This window comes from Schistocerca serialis, chromosome 4 (genome assembly GCF_023864345.2).
Source record: "Schistocerca serialis cubense isolate TAMUIC-IGC-003099 chromosome 4, iqSchSeri2.2, whole genome shotgun sequence".
NCBI classification, from domain to species: Eukaryota; Metazoa; Arthropoda; class Insecta; order Orthoptera; family Acrididae; genus Schistocerca; species Schistocerca serialis.
In genome coordinates this window covers 732448140-732471349 of record NC_064641.1, presented here as the reverse complement: position 1 = coordinate 732471349, position 23210 = coordinate 732448140, and the positions used below count along the sequence as shown (strand labels likewise).

The 23210-nt window shown below is 41.6% G+C and overlaps 1 protein-coding gene across 6 annotated transcripts in view; it reads left to right on the top strand.

The window, feature by feature from the left end:
• The window catches only part of LOC126473250 (ribonuclease 3), a 313037-nt gene that overhangs the window by 52326 nt on the left and 237501 nt on the right, over window positions 1-23210 (top strand). For all 6 annotated transcript variants that reach the window (XR_007586426.1, XR_007586425.1, XM_050100177.1 and 3 more), the window contains exons 9-12: window positions 5876-6026; window positions 14606-14813; window positions 16844-16977; window positions 18111-18223. Coding sequence is in view for 4 of the 6 variants with exons in the window: in XM_050100177.1 (XP_049956134.1) it covers window positions 5876-6026; window positions 14606-14813; window positions 16844-16977; window positions 18111-18223 (606 nt within the window). In the remaining 2 variants the exon portion in view is untranslated. The remainder of the gene's footprint in view (window positions 1-5875; window positions 6027-14605; window positions 14814-16843; window positions 16978-18110; window positions 18224-23210) is intronic.

Sequence of the window (23210 nt, the reverse complement as noted above, 5' to 3'; positions counted from 1 at the left end):
GTAAAGAGCACATGCCAACGATAGATTGATCATTAACTGAAACTACACTCCTGGAAATGGAAAAAAGAACACATTGACACCAGTGTGTCAGACCCACCATACTTGCTCCGGACACTGCGAGAGGGCTGTACAAGCAATGATCACACGCACGGCACAGCGGACACACCAGGAACCGCGGTGTTGGCCGTCGAATGGCGCTAGCTGCGCAGCATTTGTGCACCGCCGCCGTCAGTGTCAGCCAGTTTGCCGTGGCATACGGAGCTCCATCGCAGTCTTTAACACCGGTAGCATGCCGCGACAGTGTGGACGTGAACCGTATGTGCAGTTGACGGACTTTGAGCGAGGGCGTATAGTGGGCATGCGGGAGGCCGGGTAGACGTACCGCCGAATTGCTCAACACGTGGGGCGTGAGGTCTCCACAGTACATCGATGTTGTCGCCAGTGGTCGGCGGAAGGTGCACGTGCCCGTCGACCTGGGAACGGACCGCAGCGACGCACGGATGCACGCCAAGACCGTAGGATCCTACGCAGTGCCGCAGGGGACCGCACCGCCACTTCCCAGCAAATTAGGGACACTGTTGCTCCTGGGGTATCGGCGAGGACCATTCGCAACCGTCTCCATGAAGCTGGGCTACGGTCCCGCACACCGTTAGGCCGTCTTCCGCTCACGCCCCAACATCGTGCAGCCCGCCTCCAGTGGTGTCGCGACAGGCGTGAATGGAGGGACGAATGGAGACGTGTCGTCTTCAGCGATGAGAGTCGCTTCTGCCTTGGTGCCAATGATGGTCGTATGCGTGTTTGGCGCCGTGCAGGTGAGCGCCACAATCAGGACTGCATACGACCGAGGCACACAGGGCCAACACCCGGCATCATGGTGTGGGGAGCGATCTCCTACACTGGCCGTACACCACTGGTGATCGTCGAGGGGACACTGAATAGTGCACGGTACATCCAAACCGTCATCGAACCCATCGTTCTACCATTCCTAGACCGGCAAGGGAACTTGCTGTTCCAACAGGACAATGCATGTCCGCATGTATCCCGTGCCACCCAACGTGCTCTAGAAGGTGTAAATCAACTACCCTGGCCAGCAAGATCTCCGGATCTGTCCCCCATTGAGCATGTTTGGGACTGGATGAAGCGTCGTCTCACGCGGTCTGCACGTCCATCACGAACGCTGGTCCAACTGAGGCGCCAGGTGGAAATGGCATGGCAAGCCGTTCCACAGGACTACATCCAGCATCTCTACGATCGTCTCCATGGGAGAATAGCAGCCTGCATTGCTGCGAAAGGTGGATATACACTGTACTAGTGCCGACATTGTGCATGCTCTGTTGCCTGTGTCTATGTGCCTGTGGTTCTGTCAGTGTGATCATGTGATGTATCTGACCCCAGGAATGTGTCAATAAAGTTTCCCCTTCCTGGGACAATGAATTCACGGTGTTCTTATTTCAATTTTCAGGAGTGTATATAGAGTCGCTACAGAGGCAAAGCTGACCGGACTGTTTCTTAACAGTCACAAATGAGGTACAGCATTCACTTTATGTAATAGGCTGTATGAACCCCAGTGACATCAGCCTGTCCAATTGTGATTTTACTTGCTCACACAAAACCACTGGATTACGGTGTGCACAGAGAAAGCATAGCTGTGCCATATGTTTCACAGTAATTTGTGCCGCAAAATTAGTGGCACAGCCTAACCCATCCAAGAAAAGAGATGAGACCTCAGAACACTAATAATCTAACTGCTGGTAAGGGACTGGTTGGAAACAAGGTGCGCTGTATCCAGAATGGAAAAACCACCCTTTGAAAACATCCAGATTGTACAAATTATCAGTGCCAGCAGCAGCCACTACCAAAAAAGTCAAGTTACAGACCACAGATTTATACATAGTGGGAGCTGTAAATTGCCCCAAAATTGGAATATGCTGCTCAAGTAACTGGGGACAATGCCGAATAACCCAAATCCACTTAAGTTTGTGAATCCGATAAAGTCATGGCCGCATCTGTGTCTACTTGTTGTCTAAGCACTTTCTCCATTACTCGTTTTTCGATAAACTGTTTGTTATGATTCATAAGCACTAGAGACCCACAATTAATATCTATGTCCATGTCCACAGGAGGGGGCTGGGAATGACATACAGGAGTTAAATGTCCTTTTTTCCTATAGTTGTTTCAAGTCGCCCAGTACTTCGGGCACACATCCCTGTCATGTTGCACAAAACAGTATGGGCAAGGTGGGTGTATGGAAGTGCTGGGCCCTGCAGTTGCTGTGGATATTGTTTGGCACATCACAGCTCAGTGCGGCAAGTAAGCAGTGTTTGTACAGCTGCCACTACATGTCCTATCCCCATCCCCCGACACTTGACGACCAGGAATAGGAGCCACTGTACTGTGACAATGTCATACCAAGCCTCAGTCTGATCAGCAGCAGCTCGAGATACCTCAAAAGATTCAGCTATATTTAACACTTCAGCCGAAGTTGGTTTCTTGCATTGTAGTACAAGTTGGCGCACCTCCTTGTCAGAAGTCAACCGAATGATGGCATCATGGACTAGAGAATCAGGATAGAAATCATGATGATCACAGTAACAAACGAACTTTTGTGACTGAGGCCATACAGTTCAGCTGCCCAAGCCTGTTAGGACTGGTGGGGCTGCTCACAGAAACAATAGAACTCTACACGCTTTGCAGTGACATGTGTGCATTTATGGTGGTAATTACACAACAACTAACACATTTCATGGAACGGAAGTGATACAGGTTCCTGGAGTGGACTGCCTCGCACAACAGTTGGTAGAGCCAAGGAGAAATCCAAGTTGTACTGTAGGACACAAACAACAGCACGGCCACAATGAACCAAAGTCTATTCTTTTTCCACACATAAGCAGATAGCCATTGAGAACATAGATACAAACATGGAAACAATAATCCATGTACTTTAACAGGCAGTTTCTGACAGTAAGTACAAACACAAAATTAGGGCGAGTGCCTCTTGCACTGCACTTATAATGAGAGGGCTCTGGTGGATAGCCTGGCGAATGCTGTGCAGGCAACCTGTGATGGCTGGCCCATGGAGATACCGTTGGTGGGCTATTTGAAGAATAGCGCAGCAGCGGTCTGGTGCTGCGGTTCGTATCCAAGTATTATGTACAGGGTTATAATAGAGTATGACCTCCTTTAACTGCAGGGTGCATTGCTTAAATCTGGAAAATGAAACCTTTTTTAAAGCAAAATTATTAAAATATAAATGAAAATACTTTTACATATAAGTAGATGTATTTTTCAAGAGTTGTTGTTGTTGTTGTTGTTGTTGTTGTGGTCTTCAGTCCTGAGACTGGTTTGATGCAGCTCTCCATGTTACTCTATCCTGTGCAAGCTTCTTCATCTCCCAGTACCTACTGCAGCCTACATCCTTCTGAATCTGCTTAGTGTATTCATCTCTTGGTCTCCCTCTACATTTTTACCCTCCACGCTGCCCTCCAATACTAAATTGGTGATCCCTCGATGTCTGATAACATGTCCTACCAACCGATCCCTTCTTCTAGTCAAGTTGTGCCACAAGCTCCTCTTCTCCCCAATTCTATTCAATACCTCCTCATTAGTTATGTGATCCACCCATCTAATCTTCAGCATTCTTCTGTAGCACCACATTTCAAAAGCTTCTATTCTCTTCTTGTCTAAACTATTTATTGTCCATGTTTCACTTCCATACATGGCTACACTCCATACAAATACTTTCAGAAATCACTTCCTGACACTTAAATCTACACTCGATGGTAACAAATTTTTCTTCTTCAGAAACGCTTTCCATGCCATTGCCGGTCTACATTTTATATCCTCTCTACTTCGATCATCATCAGTTATTTTGCTCTCGAAATAGCAAAACTCTTTTACTACTTTAAGTGTCTCATTTCCTAATCTAATTCCCTCAGCATCACCTGATTTAATTCGACTACATTCCATTATCCTCGTTTTGCTTTTGTTGATGTTCATCTTATACCCTTCTTTCAAGACACTGTCCATTCCGTTCAACTGCTCTTCCAAGTCCTATGCTGTCTCTGACAGAATTACAATGTCATCGGCGAACCTCAAAGTTTTTATTTCTTCTCCATGGATTTTAATACCTACTCCAAACTTTTCTTTTGTTTCCTTTATTGCTTGCTCAATATACAGATTTAATAACATCGGGGAGAGGCTACAACCCTGTCTCACTCCCTTCCCAACCACTGTTTCCCTTTCATACCCCTCGACTCTTATAACTGCCATCTGCTTTCTGTGCAAATTGTAAATAGCCTTTCGCTCCCTGTATTTTACCCCTGCCACCTTCATAATTTGAGAGAGAGTATTCCAATCAACATTGTCAAAAGCTTTCTCTAAGTCTTCAAATGCTAGAAACGTAGGTTTGCCTTTCCTTAATCTTTCTTCTAAGATAAGTTGTAGGGTCAGTATTGCCTCACGTGTTCCATTTTAAAGAGTAACAATACTCAGTGTAACCCCCTTCGGCCGCACTGCCACCTCCAGTCTTGTTCTGAAGTGATCACACACATTCTTTAAAACAGCGCTGTCCATAGTCGCAAATGCTGTTTTGATAGCAGTACGTAGAGATGCAACATTAGGGTGTCTTATCTTATTGTTAACTCTTTCAACTACATTCCAAACATGGTAGTCGAGGGACTTCAAATCCGGGCTTTTCGGGTCCAGAACTCCTTTGACCATAAAGTGTCAGCATTCTCCGAGAGCCAGTTTTGGACTAATGGCTCTTATGAGCTGGTGCCATGTCCTATTGAAAGACGTATTGTCTCCCAGAAGCAACAGTTACCATCTATGATTTCTCAACATTCATCAAAACTTGCAGATATACTTCCTTTGTGATAGTTTGTCACTTTTCAAAGAAATGTGGCAGTATGGTATCACCCCCAGTGACAAGACACCTGGAACTTGAACCTCAGACTTCTCCAATGCATTATACTTGGCCACAATATCGCAAACAGTTGATCTCGGGTACCTGAAGAATGAAGTACTCCAGTGGGCAAACATCCAGTTTGCAGACTGTCAATAATCGCGGCTCTTCGGTTGTATTCTGCACTTGTCCATAACAGCACTGCCATTTTGAGCTTTTGACTGTTTACTAGATGCCCATGGCTTTCAAGACCATCAATCGTGACCTCCAGCGGAACTACGATGTGGCCTTTAGAGTCGCACCCTGTATATTCTACAGTTTGTGGCTATATTCATAGCAATTTAATTCATGATTTTGGTAACTGTTTATAGTTTGGTTGGTTACCATTCATTTTGTAGCACTTTCAATCTTAGTTCTTTCAAATTATTAATACATTGCTTAAAGTATTGGATGGAATAAAAATAATGGCAGGCGTAAAAGTAGCAACTTACCATGTAGTTCAAGGGTTGATCAAATTACAGGCACATAAACAAGAACTTAAGTAATCGCATAGTTTTTGGACAATTTCCTGCCTCAGATTTAACAGACAAGAACACACAGATGGCTACATTATCCCATCCACAACATTATCCCAGCGAAGTTTGGCTGCAGTGCCAGAACAGTGTAACTGCATAGGTTTTTGTTGGTCTGTCAACTCTGAAGAAGGACATTGTTCAAAATCTGAATGACAATTTCATTCTTGTTCGTAAGCCTGTCAATTGTTCAATGGCTCAACCATATGATGAGTGGTTACCTTCACCCCCTCCATTATTTATATTACTATATTATTGCCAGAACATTTTTGATCCTACTGCTGGATGCCTTTAAAAATATCATTTTAGTTGTGTTAGACAAACTCAGTGTAATTTTTTAAATGGTCCACACATATTAACAAGTATAAAGTAATAGTGCATTATTTTTGTTTGTTTGTAGGTATGGTTGTAACATATCCTGGTATGAAACCATGCTCCGTAAGAGTTGACCAACTAGACAGGGACCAGCACAAGAAAGCTACTCCATCTTACCCAGAGATAGTGCATTTTGGAATAAGACCTCCACAGCTCAGTTATGCAGGAAATCCTGAGTAAGTATGTATGCACATGTAATTAATCTACACATAAGTCAGATAAAAGTGAGCCAAGCAGAGTTATTTATTATTTGTTTGCAGTATTTTTTTCCTAATTTTGACTAGACAAATGCACACTGTTGTTAAAAATGATAGGAAAACACCAATGTAAATCATATGTTTCGCATGGTGTTTTAAAGTAATTGACAAATCTTCTGAACTTCATGAAGTCCCAACCATACAACTTCATGAATTGAGTACTATTGTGGTTTTATGTCTTAGTCAGATCTGTTATTTCAGTGCTCATTCGTTTCAAATGGAATCTTTGCTCCTCCATCAGCAGCTCTTCTTATTATTTTCCATAGCCTCCTTTAAGACTGAGACTCATTAATTTAAAGCATACACCTGAATTTGCATCTTTTGAAAAAAGTCATGCAGTTATTCTTAAGTCTGTGTTTGCCTGCTGGTGATTTCTAAGTTTCTATACTTGATATGTCACCCACATTCAGTCCAAGTGTGGGGAAAAAGTTTGGATAGACTGCCCCACATAGCTGCTAGGCCCACCAGATTCACACGAAGTATTATAAATGACTGGAATTCTTTAGACTGTGGCTATCTGTTTGTGTCCTCTTAATGATTCGTCTATTTTACTACATATTGCTCCGCAGAACAGAAGAACTACTGTAAGCTGCTCTTGTTGTGTTGGTTGAGTGAATGTGCAGCCATGCTGTCTATATAGTATTTAGAATATCAACAACTTCAATGAAGATACAAGGAAATATGAGTTACAGGGAAGTAAACACCACATTTTACTTCACTATGTGAACAATGATGCTACAGACATCGTCATCCTCCTAGCACCAATGTAATCACTAGTAAATGCCAGCACCACTATGTCAGTTTCATGTTTGGATGTCAATCATCTCCCTGACAGTTAGTTGACTGTCTCCCTATGAAGAAATTTAACACCTGTATATATTTAGATGATAGATATATACAGACTAATTCACAGCACTGTTCCAGTAACTTGTAGATGAAGTAAGCACATCCAATGCTGTGTTCTATACTTCATATACCTTGGAAGGGCAGTGTTCCAATATAGTGAATGTTCTGGGAAGTAAACATTATGGAATCCTTGCATTGATTCATGACTGTTATGTTGTCTGGATGATGTACAGCATACCACATTCACAAGAAACATGACATCCACTTTGTCGGTGATAGCACAAATCATCCTTGAATACACAATCCCAGGCACAGGATTTGGCTGGAAGGATGGTGACACACTGTGGCTTTCCACCTTGTACTTATTGTAAGGAGTATCTGTGAAAGGTATCAATAATATCACTGTTACAATCAGATCTAGCAGTTGCACATGACAGCTAAATGTTTCACAGTAAGATCAATATTTTGATGCAGATACCTTGTTTCTGGAACAGCTTTATTGTCTAGTGTCATGAGGCAGTCACAGAATTTAGTAAATAGGTTTTGGGGCTTCAGTTTAAGCAAAACATGGGGGTGTGGCACTCTGTCTATTCAGAAATCATCAGAAAATATTCGTGTTTGAGTTTTTAAGAATTGATGGAAAGAATGTACATATTATCATTTTTCGCTCTCTGTTCCAGGTATTGAGCAAAACACTGTGTTTATTATGTCATTTTCTTATTGGTGTCTAGACAATTAGCATTTTTTGAATGAAACCATAATTTGCAAAATGAAACTCGTAGACATTGTAAATAGCCCATTATTTTTACAGCATGCAGACTAGTGTTATTTTTAGGAATTCAGCAATGTAGTCAGTTAAGTATTAAGCAAACAGTAGTTGATATCAGGTATTCATTTTAACTGAGGAATCGGTAACCCCCCCCCCCCCCCCCCCCACAGCCCCCTTTTCTAATTTGAAGTAGGAACTTCACTGCTAATTATATTAGCACAAATATATTGTAGTATATTAATGTTAATAATTTTAAGCACAATTACAACATAAATTGTTAAACAATTTCAGTGTTAATTTAACTTACAAAAGATGCTCATTTCACAAAACTTTTTTTATTCTGTGACCAAAATTTCCTGAATGCTGTCACAACATCAGAAATTCTTGACATTTAACATTGGAACAGCATTCCCAGCACCATATGAGGGAACTATCACAGCTGCTCCTGTCGTATGTCCGCATGGGATTACCTATAGCCAAGAAAGAAACTCTGGATAACATTGAACATGCTCTGTAAAGGCCTTCTAGAAAATCAGTTCGACATCTTTCTCAACAAATAGAAATTTCTTATGGCTCTGTTCAAATGGCTACAAGGTTACCAAAGTCACTCTGATCCAAGCCACCTGTCAAACCCTCATCTTCCACATCCCCAAAAACTTCCCCTACTCTCCATGAAATATATAACTCCTGAATGCTCATCCTGTAACACTGTTGTCAACCTTTCAGCCAAAACTCTGATGCCTGCAGAAGTCTCAGTACTTTCTAAAGACCTCACCTTTAGCCCATAACATAAGTTCAGCCACACTCAACTTGCAAAGGACCTTCTTTCCTTTATTTGTTCTGTACAGTGAAAAAATTTCTTCGACACACCCCCGTTCACAACAGTCATCCAAAACTCCACATAGAACCTTGTTTAAAACAGTTCCAAACACACTCCAACCATAATCCTCCTTCCTCAACCACCAACAAGTGACCCCCTGCTAATCTTTCAAGAATTCCTCCTTCTAACCTGGCCCCACCATCGTTTCCCAAATGTCTCCCCAATGAGTCCAGCATCACTGCCATGGAACAGATAGCTACCTGCAATCTGAAAAACGATCCAGACCTTATCATCCTTCCCACAGACAAAAGCTGTAGCACAGTGGTCTTAAATCATAGTGACTATGCTGCTGAGGGTCTCTGACAATCTTCAGATACCTCTGCATGCACACCTTCGATCACAGTCCCACCCCAGAAGTCCAAAAGGACCTCCAGCAGCTCCTCAAGGCCTTAGGTCCATCCCCAAGGCCTTAGGTCCATCCCCAAGACCTTAGGCCCATCCCCGAAACCTAACATCTGAATCCATCTCCCTCCTCACACTAGCAACCCCAGGCACTCCCACCTTTGACCTACTGCTCAAACTCCACAGGTCTCCCTACTGGCCATCCTATTGTGGCCAAATACAATGCTCCCACAGAACAAACCTCTGCCTTTGTTGACCAACACCTCCAAACTGTTGTCCGTAACCTCCATTGTACATTCAAGACACTACTCAGTTCCTTCACCACCTTTCCACACTTATTGTTTTGTTACCATGCAACTCTTTGTGGGCCACTGTGGATGCAATGTCCTTATACACCAACATCTCCTATGCCCATGGCATTGCAGACTTTGAATGCTGCCTTACCCAATGTCCTCCTGATACCAAATGCACCACCTCTTTCCTAATCCTCCTTGTCAACCATGTCCTCACCCACAGCTATTTCATTTTTAATGGCCAAATCTATAAACAGATCTGTAGTACTGCCATGGGTACTTGCATGGCACCATCTTATGCCAACTTACAATTATGGGTCATCTGGAGGAATCCTTCCTATCCACTCAACACCTAAAATCTCTTACCCATTTCAGACTCATTGATGAGATTTTCATGTTCTGGACTCATGACAGGGGCAATCTTTGCTCTTTCCTCCTAAATCTCAACACCTAAACCCAAATCCACTTCATCTGGTCCTTCTCAACTGAACGAGCTATCTCCCTAGATGTTGATCTCCATTTTTCAGTGTCTGTCTCTCCATAAATTCATCTGTTCACATCAGGTGCCCCAACCACGCTGTCATCTGTTCAATGTCAAAAAGTCTCTTCCTAATACAGCCTTGCCTCCCGTGGATGCTGCATCTCTAGTGGAAAGGAAGAGTTGTTGATACACAGAGATAAACTTATCAGAGCCTTTAATGACAGATAATATCATAACCAGGTCATCCTGTAACAAATCTCCTGTGTTATCTCCTCCTCTGATACCAGTAAATGTGTTAACCAACCACTAATTGGGACTGTTATGATCATTCAGTGTCATCCTGGCCTTGAAAATCCTTCTCCAGGACTTCGACTGACTCTCATAGTGCCCTGAGATGAGGGATATCATTCCAGAAATCCTTCGCACATCATCAAAAACTGTGTTCTGCTACCCACACAACCCATAGAATATCCTTGTCCATCGCTACTCCAATCCTGCTCCCAGTTCTGCACCCCGTGGGTCATTCCCTTGTGGTCGAGCGAGGTGTAAGACCTGTCCCACCCATCCACCCACCATCTGCCACATTCCATTGGCAGGTATTTTCTACCAAATAAAAGACAGGGCCACATGTGAAAACAGCCATGTTATACAGGGTGATCATTCCTTAATGCAACCTCATGTTGGGTATTCTGTTGCTTGGCCAGCAGCCAGCCACCTGTGGCACTGGTGGGGAGTGTATTTCCGCTCTGTTGTGAGGCCTTTGTTTGAGCAGGTAGCATGTGTGTGTTAGATGAGGCAATACAATGTATTGAGTGGGAGTGTTTTGAGTGAAACGCAGAAATACAAGACATATTCTATTAACCAAAGAATTTTGATGTACATTTCATAAGTGCGTCCAGAACGCTATTTTAAGAGGAATTGCCTGATGTTCAAGTTCCTAATTGGAGTATGACTCATGGATTGATAAATAGATTTCATGAAATAGGAAGTGTTGTTGACAATAAACGTAGACAAACATGCACAGTGCGCACAGACGAAATGCTGGATAACATTGAACATGGTCTGGGAAGGCCTCCTAGAAAATCAGTTAGACATCTTTCTCAGAAAATGGGAATTTCCTATGATTCTTTTCAAATGGCTACAAAGTTACTGGAGTTACAGCCCTGTAAAATAATTGCAGTGCAAGAACTTAAACTGAGTGACCGTACAAAAAGGTTGTGGTTTTGTGAACGGAATTTGAGTAGGGTGCATGGTGGAGAAAAACCATCCTGACCTAATGTTATGTCAGATAAGTCATGGTTCCACACAAGTGGAGATGTTAATTCACAACATAATTGTTATTGCAGTTATGAAAAGCCTAATGTAATGCCTGAGGCACCCCTTCGTGAAAAAAAAAAAAAACAGTGTGGTGCATTATTTGAGGTGAGAGAATAGTAGGTTCTATTTTTTCTACGAAACAACTGACAGTGAGGGGTATGTGGAAAGCATTTTGTGGCCATTTTTTAGTCAGTTAAGTGAGAGAGAATGTGTCTTTGTGACTTTTTAGCAGGATTGTGTGAAGCACATGCAGCCAAACTTCTCGTTAGAGGAAATTCATGATGTGATGTGTTTCAAGACAGAGTTATTATGAACAACGTATGGCCTCTTCTTTCCCCCAGTTTAACCCCTCTGCAGTTTTTATTCCTATGGTGCTTTAAAACAGAAAGTGTACAAATCAAATCTACAAACTTTAAATGAACTTAAACCTAACATTCGTCAAGAAATTGGTGTCATTTCTTAGAAGGAACTGTAGAGTGTAATGAATGGTTTTCTAAGAAGCTGTCAGTAATGCTTGAGCATCTTCTAGCTTAATATAAGTGAGTAGTTTACTTTTATTTTTAAGTGTTTATTTTATGCATGTTATAAATAACTGTCGTGACAAACCGTAGTACAATTACCGTGGACCTCCTGTCGCCCATGATATAGGCATAGCAGCTGGCCTCGCCACTCCGCCGCATACTGTGAAAGTGGTTGCATTATTGATTGGTTGTCCTGTATATCAGCTATGCTGTAATTTCTGTACAGCATTCTGTGTGTGCATAACAAATAACTGACTGTGTACTTGCATGAATGACCACAGCCAAACTGTGACAAACTGCAGACTTGACCATCCAGTTGCTGAACATGCTGAACTCGATGACACAAATACCTTCAACAGTGACTTCACTACATGAGCCATTTGGATACACCCTTCAAGAACATTTACAAGTAGGAATTGCCTCTCGCATTCTCCCTGGCTCAAACCTCCACTAACCTTTTTCCTGCAGCCTCATCTTGTCTTTTCCATTCTCTAATCGACCACACCACTCTTTCTCCATCCAGATCATGTACTGACTTCTCCTGCCACTCTCCTACCCCCCCCCCCCCCTCCCTCCCATGTGGACATTACCTCCCCCCCCCTTTTCTCTCTGAACACACACACACAGACACACACACACACACACACACACACACACACACACCCCTTTTCCATCCCTCTCCCTTTCTCTTTTTTCTCCCTGTCTCCCTCTTCATCTCCATCCCCTTTCCTTTCCACCCCCCTACCCCCCCCCCCCCTCTCTCTCTCTCTCTCTCTCTCTCTCTCTCTCTCTCTCTCTCTCTTGCATGGTCTACCTCCTGAACTAACCATATGAATACTGTTGTCTGTTGTGTGTTTGTGTGTGCCACACATCAGTCTGCTATAGGTAAGTGGTTGACTTTCCTTTATTTTATGTACTATTGCTTTATCTGCTATGTTAAACCTTCATCCACTTTACTTTCGTGGAGGTTCTCATTTTTGTTCCAAGTAATTCAACATGATAGTGCAGGGATTAAGGCACAACACTTATATTTGATAGGAACAGTGCTCAATTCCCCATCTTGATATCCAGATTTACGTTTTTCTGGGTTTCCTAAATCACTTATAGTGAACACCAGGATGGTTCCTCTGAAAGGATACTTGACTTGACTTGACTTCCTTTTTTCCTGTTGTTCCTGTTGGATCATAGGGCAGCAGTAAAGAGATCTTCCATCTGGTTCTGTTGGCACCCAAACATTTCACTTCACTCCATGTTTTACCAGCTTTCAGAGTTTCTTCTTCCACCGTTCTTTTCCATGTCTTTTTCGGGCGGTCATATTTACATGTTCCTTGTGGGTTCCAATCCAGTGCTGCCTTTTCAACAGCTCCTTGTTGTCTGCATATTGTGTGACACCAATCCACCACCATTTTCTTTCCTTTATTAGTTCACAGATTAGTCATTTGAGATAATATCTGGCCACCTCACATTTATAATTTACTGAAGACAACAGTTTATGAGGACTTGCAGCTGGTTTACAGTCATGTTTGTTACCTCCCACGTTTCGCAACTATACGGGAGGACTGACTTTACGTTACTATTGAACAAGCGCAGCTTGGTTCGTCTCGAGATGTTCTTATTATGCCAGACAGGTTACAGTTGTACAAAGGCTTCATTTGCCTTCCGTATCCATCTCTTTACATCCTCCTCGGCCCCTCCATCTTTACAGACAGTGCTTCCTAGATATACGAAGGAGTCTACTTGTTCCAATTCCTGCCCATACACTGTTAGCTTTGCTTGTTTTTCAGATCACATTCTTATTTCCTTAGTTTCCTGAACATTTATTTTAAGTCCTGCAATTTCTGCTTCCTCTTTCAGTCTTTCCAGCTTTTCTTCCATGTCACGCAATCTTTGCGAAAGCTGACAGATTTCAGCAGCAAATTCAAAGTCTTCAAGCCTGTCTTGCATTCCCCACTGAATACCTTTTCTCCTACAATCAACAACTCTTTTTATTATGCTGTTCAGTACCAACAAGAACAAGGTAGGTGACAGAACACATCCCTGCCTCAACCCAGCATTTGTTTGGATAGATTCAGTAAGTTTGCCATTGTGTAGCACCCTACATTCATATCCATCAAACATGGCTTTAATAATATTTATTATCTTTGATGGTATTCCATATTCTTCCAAGGTATGCCACATAACTCTCCTATTAAGAGAGTCAAATGCTTTTTCAAAATCAGTAAATGTAAGGTAGAATGTGTTTCGCCATTCTGCACTCTCCTCAAGTATTATATGCAGTGTGTTGATGAGATCAACACAACTTCTGTGCTCTCTAAACCCAGCTTGCTCTTTTGACAGTGGTGCCTCGACAGAGTCTCTGAAAGGATATGATGACTTCATTTTCTATCCTTCCCATTCAGTCTGAGCTTATGCTCCATCTCTAATATCTTGTCATTAAGTAAGTTCATTCTCTCTCTTTGGCTATAAAAGATGTGACATATTATGGTTCACTTACTGGAATTGAAAATTGAAAAAGGATGGACAGCACATCTAGAAAATGTGAACTTCTGATTATTAAACCTGTAACATTTTTTCTGCTTCTTAAGTCGTCATGCCTCCTTGTTTGCATTAGATAACCAGTAAACACACTGAGGCAAATGTTAGTTTTCTCTTACAACGGGCTAGCATATTATAAATTATGTGCTAGCTCAAATTTTCTCAGTGTAATTAAATGTGGTGATCAGCTGAGTACTTGATTAGGTGATCAGTTGAGTAGTTGATTCTATTTTTCTGCATGATACTTTGACAACCACTCTCCAGTCATCTTTTTCAGATGTTGCGGACTGAGTTATTACGTGTTCCCATACCAGGTTAGTTGGAGTACGCATAGTAATACAGCTCACTGCAACAGATTAAGATCACTGTGTCAGTTGTCAAAATATGCAGAAAAATGGCATCAGCAACTCAGCTGAATGGTGAAGAGCACACCACTAATATTACAGGTTTTCAAGATGTGTATCCATTAAATGATATAATTATCTGATAAATGTAAAACATTATACTATTTCAGATATCAGAAAGCTTGGAGGGAGTATGTAAAGTTTCGCCATCTTTTGGCTAACATGCCCAAGCCTTCTTTTGAGGATAAACGAAAACTTGAAGCCAAAGAAAATAGATTGCAGGAGATGCGTACTCAAAGCAAAATGAAGAGAGATGTTACAGTAGCTGTTCCTTCTAAAGGTTTCCATAGGACTGGCATCATGTGTGATATCATACAGGTATTTGTGCATGGTTTGAAATTTTTTCATTTGTTGTAATCTAACAAGGATCCCCTTAAGCCACAAACAATGGAGTATGAAATTCTGTTAATATATATATATTACTGTGAATAATGTATTAATGTAGAAATATTTTTATGAACAAGCATGTTATTCACAATCTTACCTATTACTATTGGTATCATTCATAATAGAATGTTGCTGTGCAAAAAATGCTACCTCAGTTAATATCACAGTTGCTTATTCTGCAAGATACTTTGCGTAAATAGACTAGAAAAATAATTTATAAATCAGATGTCTTGTTCGTGTTACAGATATTTGTTACACTTAATGGATTTTGCCTTTTATTTGAAGGTTATGTTCAGCAAGTGTTTGTCAATTTTATATGTAAAGATTTCTGTTTTTCATTCTAAACGGTCACATGTGGATCATCAATATTTCATACACTTTGTCACAATTATGTCAAAATTGTTTGTTTCCTGACTTTTCTGACCTTGTTCTTGTTTATTGGTTGATTTGTCAGCACAACTGACTTTTTTTTTAATAACTTATACATATTTGGAGGTGCCCAGTTTATCATGATAGGGTGGTTTGCTTGGTTGAATATTGTACCGAGTCAGCTTCCATCCCAAGTATCGCACATTAAACAGCAACTAAGTTTTATATACAATATTTGACCGAAAAGTAATTTCACCAAGTCCATAAAAATTAATTTATTGATCAGAATGGCAAAATGCATCAGAATTCTTCAAAATAGGACTCTCCTGCACCAGTACATTTTTGACAGTGAGATTTCAAAGTAGTGTAAGCGTCCTGGAAGAATTGGATTTTAATGTCCTACAGGGCACACGGAACAGCAGCTTTCACATTGGCTGTGGGCTCGGAAGTGTGTCCTTTCGAGGGTGTCTTGAGCCAGAGAAGCAAACAGAGTGTGCTGGTGCAAGATCAGAACTGTAGAGGGTAATGTGACTGGACAAATTGTCTTAGTGGAGCATCCAGGAACCAGAAGTGTCTGGTCTGACTTGCACTCCCCCCCCCCCCTCCCCCTCCCCCTCCCCTGTGAACACTACCACATAAAAGACAGCATTGGCAATCTGTCCAGTAAACACTCGGTGAGTGAAACCACTAGCATATAAAAAGACAGTGAATGTTGCCTTCACTTTGAAGCTGTTCATGAGTGGTTTCTTGTGGTGTGATGACTACAGTGTGTACACCCTTTTAATGTGTGGTTTCTTTCGGTCTGGTGACTGTAGTGTGTACACTCTGGAGTTCCATCTCTGCCTCAGATTCGTGCCCGAAAACCCATGAATCATATCACATTATAACATTGTGCAGAAAGTAGCATTATTTCTACATAGTTCCTATAGCTCTTCACAAATGAGCACTCGATTGGACTTTGTCAGTGGTCAAAATTTTTGGGACTACCTTTGCACACACTTTCTTCATCTGCAGTTGTTCTGTTGCTGTCTCATTGAAATGGTCTTTGGTATATACAGAGACTGAGCTATTAGATGAACACTCATACTCCAATCTGCTCAGACATTCTTGCTAACGAGATACACTGTCTTCGCCTTCCAGTGTTGAAGGGTGATCAGAGCAAGTTTTGTCTTCAGAGTCATGCTGGCCTTCCAAAAAAAAAAACTTTGCATCACTGAAACACTTGCTGCTTTGACAGACATTCATTCCCAAATTCTTGCCTGATCATTGAAAATGTTTTGGCAATTGACTTCCCAAGTTTTACACAGAATTTTATTGTTTATCATTGTTCAAGTGAACACTGCATCATGGCAGGAAATGTAATGACACATCCTTGCCCTTCAGAAGCCACTGGGATTGGGAAGCTAACAACCCTCACCAACTAGCCTGGGTGGACAGACCATGCTCTGACCATCAGGAGTGTCAGAATAGAAGTGGTGAAAATCCTCTCCAGACGAGCTTTGTATACCCAAATGTTTATATACTGGCATATATTTTATTCAAGCACAGCTTCATTTCTTATCCATTTGACTTTCCTCTTTATTCTGTTGCAGCATGCCATGTTGATTCCAGTGCTTGTGTGTCATTTGCGGTTTCATAGATCATGTGATGTGCTGGAGGAAAGTATTGGCTATAAATTTGAAAATAGGTTCCTACTTCAGCTAGCTTTAACACATCCTTCATATAGGTAAGTTTATGGTTATCACTCTGACATTGTAGAATACGCCATCAGGTCAGTTGATATTCTGTAATGGAGAGGTAATGTCATGAACACCCAAACTAATTCTCTTTTTGGTTAGCCGTTTTTGGTTATCTCTAATTTTATAACTGCTGTCAGTAAATATGAGGAGTTTAAATAATTTCTACTTAAAGGAGAGCACTTTCTCCTTCATTTTTGTCTTCCTTCTTTCTCTCAACCTGAGATCTGAGTGATCTGCTTTCCAGCCTTCCCCAACCCATACCTCTTTCCTACCCAAGAAAGAAACACCCAAGACCTGAAAGTTAGGATTAGCGTTTTCTGCTTGTAACTATTTGTATCAGCAAAGCTTGGAGTTTTACCTCCTGAAACTAAGAATTGACCAGCTGTTTGGTCTGCTTGTAATTTGATAGTATTCTCAGTTGAATGCTCACTTTGATACAGTAAATAGTAACATAAGCAGAAATGTTAAAATAATGGTACATGGATTATTATATTCCTTATTCAAATATTCTCATGTGTGTTTATGGCTTTCTTAATGTAATATTAAATAAAATCTTGCACTGTAACAATGAGCCATGAGTACAGTTCTATGAACCACATCCATTGCGACTGGATATTGCAAATTGCATCACAAAATGTTCGTTTTGAGAAGTGAAGTATAATTTCTATGATAATTCTGGAAAAGAACATTTGTCATTTCATTCTTGTCTCACAAAGAAAAAGAATACTATTCATTATTTCTTTTTTGCCATAAGGAGTGATCCATCGTCTTTACGGTTGTGAATGTTGTAAAATGTATGCAAGAAGATGCATAGTTATGTCTTACACAATTTTTACTTGTTTGTCATAATTAACTCTTGTGGCTTTACAAGCTCTTTTGCTACATATTAATATTACCTCCTGTCTATTACTCTACCCAATGTTATTGTCTCATGAACACAGCGTACGTTTGCATTTGTTTGAGAGCAAACATTAAAATGGACATGCTTCGAGAGAAGTTAGAAAAAAAACTTAATTTGTCATCTTGTAAAAGGGAATGTACAATTTCATCAAAAAATTGTGTTAAGTATCATACCACATTGACCATAATCTTTATTTCATTTCGGTGGCTTGTTTTCCAGAGAAAATTTTGGTACAAATCCAGACCATGCTCGAAATTCCTTAACAAACTGCGGCATAAGGCAGCCAGAATATGGAGACAGAAGAATACATTACATGAATACACGTAAGAGAGGTAAGAAAAAAAATTATCCTCTGTAATACAGAAGTAAAACAGTAAATTTCGTACAACTCATATAATGTGTTTGGAGTAACAATAATTTGATATTTGCATGTTGGCCCTATAAGGGTTCTAAATGGTACCATGGTAACTTACCTGGCAGCATGGTCTACCTTATTTTTATTCATGTCAAGAACTTATTTTCTAATGAATAAAAAAAGAATGGTAGTGGTGAATATGTACACGAGAAGAGAAAAGGTAACAATTATAAATGTTGGTAGGTTTCTATGAAATAGGCAAGTAGTAGAATTTAGATTGAGATTTATTTTAAATGATGAAGACTGATACAGAAAACAAGAGAAGAACTGACAACAGCAAAAAAAGTAATTACCATTTAAACTAGGTTTGGCTTCTCAAGGATCCAAGGGAATTATACACTAAAGTAGTTACATTATCTAGCATCTTTATTGGCATATCTGCCTCTGCAACCAAGCACTGATAACCTCACCACTGAGCACCTGGAAACTGCTTCCTCTGCAACCAAGTAATCAGTGCAGTTGACTCTCTTGTGGAGGACCCAGGTTCAATTCCTGATACTGCCAGGGATTTTTTGTTGGTGGGGGGACTGGAAGGAAGTACACTCGGGCTCGAGATGTCAATTGAGGAAATGCTTGAATGAGATGTAGTGGCTACGAGCTCTAGAAATTTGACAATGGCCAGGAGAGCATGGGGCTGGCCCCATGCCTCTCCTTACCACATCTGCATAACACCACATGGCAAAGGATGACATGGCCATCAGTCGACCTCATGTGTGCCACATGTTGGCACACTGTTCTGTGTTCTAAATATGAGAATGACAGTGAGAATAAGATGTCAATCACTGCAGCTGCTTGTAGAATATGCAAAGTGTAAAAATTTTCTGGAGTGATTTTGATTTAAGTTTATCAAAACTGAGCTTCCAGTGTGTCTGAAGAGGGAAGTTTACAGTCAGTGTGCAGTACCAGCTTTTATTTTATTTTATTGCAGTGAGACATTGACTTTTTATATAAAAACCAATGAAAAACTTTGGAGAGATGCGTATTGGGAATTATTAGGAGCATTATTATTCCATGTAGCATATTTATTAAATTTCTTGCATGTTTCTCTGTTTGAGAGGGTTAATCTCGCATTTTTGTAAGTGTAAATTCACTCAGTCTGTAGTGCAACAGTTGCTTAGTGAACAGGCAGCTACATAGCTTTTTAATGCATCAGGAGGGTAGCAAGTTGCATATCTAGGATTGTATGCTTTTATAGTTCACTTCTTACAGTTAATCTTGCTAGGATGGATAGGATCTGTTCATGCTGTGTGCAGATGCAGGATGAGATGGCCGCAGTTTGCGAACAGCTGAATGTGCTGTTGACTATGGTCAGTCACCTTCAGGCTGCTGCGTCGTGGTGTAGCGGTGGCGGAGAATCTTGCACGTCGCGCGGGACACCTCAGGTGTCACTTGTTTTGCCCACAGACTTTGCTTCTGAGGCACCTCCTAGTGCACCTTTGGTGGGTCCGCCCTCACAGCAGGGTGAGTGGTGGGTGGTGACGCATTCGCGCTGCTCAAGGCAGAGGGCTAGCGTGGAGACTGGCCACCTGGCCTTGCCCATTCACATTGTGAGTAGATAGATGGCCACTCCTTCAGCAGGGTCCGAGCAGGCACACAGAGGAGAGGGGAGGGGTCACTAGTTATTGGGAGCTCCAATGTTAGGCACATTATGGAGCACCTTAGGCAGATAGCTTTAAGGGCTGGAAAGAAAGCCAATGTGCGCTCGGTATGTCTGCTGGGGGGGGGGGGGGGGCGGGGGGGGCGGCATTGTCTGCTATGTGGAAGCAGCCATAACTGTGGCTATCGAGTGTGCAGCGTGCAGTCATCTGCATGTTGTGGCTCACCTCAGCACCGCCAATGCTTATCGCTTGGGTTCTAAGGTGATCGTCAGTTCAGATTGTCAGTTTGCACAGGTGGCTGGCAGAGGTAATGAAGACTGCTGGCTCGCCCATGGGGTGAAAGCAGAGCTCTCAGTTTACAACGTTGTTCCCAGAGTTGACTAGGGTCGGAACTGAGTGGAGGGTCTCAACCAAAGGCTTCGTTGACTCGGTGATGGTTTTGGCTGCAGATTTCTAAACCTGCGTTATCATGTAGGTATCTGTAGGACTTAGTTTTGTAGTTCAGGGGTGCACTACACAAAGGAAGCAGCTGCTCAGGTAGCAGAGTACTTGAGGAGTGTACATGGTTTTTTTAGGCTAGGTGGTAGCTTGAGGTGCTCTGATGAACTCTTGCCAGTCAATTCACAGCAAGGGAAGTCAAATGGTGTTCAGAATAAAGACACTTTGACTGTCACAAATTTATCAGTAAACTGTTGAAGTATTCGTAATAAAGTTCCTGAATTTACTGCTCTCCAGGTAGGCTCTCACACTAAAATTGTTCTGGGGTCTGAGAGCTGGCTGAAACGCGAAGTGGAAGGCTCTGAGATATTTAGTGAGCTGTGGAACATATATCAAGAAAGACAGATTAGAGGCCATAGCAGGGGGAGTGTTCATTGGAGTTGACAAAAATATTCTGTCTATTGAGGTAGATGTTGAATGTGAAGTTATGCGGTCGTGTATAACAGATGTAGTTGAAACTAAGTTAATTGTTGTATTTTTTTTACCGGCCACCCAATTCTTCTGTGACAGTTCTAGAGTCATTCAAAGACAGTCTGCTGTAGTATACAGAAAAGTTGCAGCATTAGAAAATTGTAGCGAAATGCAGGAAGATCTGCAGCAGATAGGCACTTGGTGCAGGGAGTGGCAACTGACCCTTAACATAGACAAATGTAATGTATTGCGAATTCATAGAAAGAAGGATCCTTTATTGTATGATTATATGATAGCGGAACAAACACTAGTAGCAGTTACTTCTGTAAAATATCTGGGAGTATGCGTATGGTACGATTTGAAGTGGAATGATCATATAAAATTAATTGTTGGTAAGGCGGGTACCAGGTTGAGATTCATTGGGAGAGTCCTTAGAAAATGTAGTCCATCAACAAAGGAGGTGGCTTACAAAACACTCGTTCGACCTATACTTGAGTATTGCTCATCAGTGTGGGATCTGTACCAGATCGGGTTGACTGAGGAGATAGAGAAGATCCAAAGAAGAGCGGCGTGTTTCGTCACAGGGTTATTTGGTAACCGTGATAGCGTTACGCAGATGTTTAGCAAACTCAAGTGGCAGACTCTGCAAGAGAGCGCTCTGCATCGCGGTTTAGCTTGCTCGCCAGGTTTCAAGAGGGTGCGTTTCTGGATGAGGTATCGAATATATTGCTTCCCCCTACTTATACCTCCCGAGGAGATCACGAATGTAAAATTAGAGAGATTCGAGCATGCACGGAGGCTTTCCGACAGTCGTTCTTCCCGCGAACCATACGCGATTGGAACAGAAAAGGGAGGTAATGACAGTGGCACTTAAAGTGCCCTCCGCGACACACTGGTGGGTGGCTTGCGGAGTATAGATGTAGATGTAGATGTAGATGTAGAGTCTGCAGTCAATAGTGTGTAAATACCCAGGTAATGCAATACTATTTGGAGGCGGCTTTAACTTGTCGAGTATAGACTGGGACATCTATGGATTCATTGTGGGGGGGATACAGACAAACAGTCATGCAAAATACTTTTGAACACGTTTTCTGAAAATTGTCATGAACAGCTAGCTCGGCAGCCCACACACAATGGAAACATCTTAGACCCTATAGCTACAAATAGGCCAGACCTTTCTGACATTGTCAGTGTAGAAACGGGGATTAGCGATCATGATGTCATTATAACAGTTATGATTATGAAACTTTATAAATTGGTCAAGAAGGCAAGGAGAGTGTTTCTGCTAGATAGAGCAGATAAGCAGTTAATAACACTTCACTCAGACAGTGAATTTGCATCACTTAGTTCCAGTAAGATGGATGTAGACGAATTATGGCCAAAGTTTAAGCATATAGTAAATTGGTACGGAGAGTTACATGCTTAGTAAGTCGATAAAGGATGGAAACAACCCACCAGGATTTAATAACAAAATTTTGTGGATGCTGAGGAAGCAGAGGTTGTTGCACTCTCTGTTCAAAAGTGAATACATAAATGACGACAAGCAAAGGTTAGTAGGGATTCATATGTCTGTGAAAAGATCGGTGTGCGAAGCTTACAACTACCACCATCACACCTAAGCAAAATATCTGGCAGAGAACCCGAGAAAATTCTTGTCATATATGAAATCACTAAGCAGCTTTAAGGCTGCCATTCAGTCGCTTGTTGACCAGTCTGGTGTGGCAGTTGAAGATGATGAAATGAAAACCGAAGTTTTAAGTTTCACATTCAAGAAATCATTCACACAGGAATAAAACATTCTGTCATTTGATCATCAGACAGATTCCCTTATGGACAATACAGTAATCAGGGAGTGTATATGACCCAGGAAAACCAGGAGATTTGGGAGAAAACCAGGAAAAACCCAGGAATTTTTCAGAATTCTGGGAATTTTTCATTGTTTTAGTTTTCAGTTAAATTTTTGTAAGACCCAATACTTTAACAAAGGATATTACTGTATCCTGCTACTGCAGAATAATACTGCAGGAATAAAACATGAACGAGAGAAAAAAATGAAAACAAAACTTAAATTGCAAGAAAATGTGCCATGTGCAACAACAATCACAGTGCTCATGCAAGTGTCTGCAAACAGCAGAATGTGTCAAACTCTTTAGGAAGACTATGCAAAGCTTCATAACAACAAATTGTCTTCAATTAGCGTGACGTCACAACTGTTTACGTTAGATTCGTTTTAGCAGTTAGGAGTGGGCTCATGGGCATGTGCAGTTGTGTCGCATATGAGTAGTACCTTCTCCCGCTTCCAGCTACAGAAATGTGGCTGTTGGCTGTGTAAGCAGTCGCAGCAAGAAGCTAGATACTACCAGAAAAATTTTACTGGCATGTCCAAGCTGCCAGATT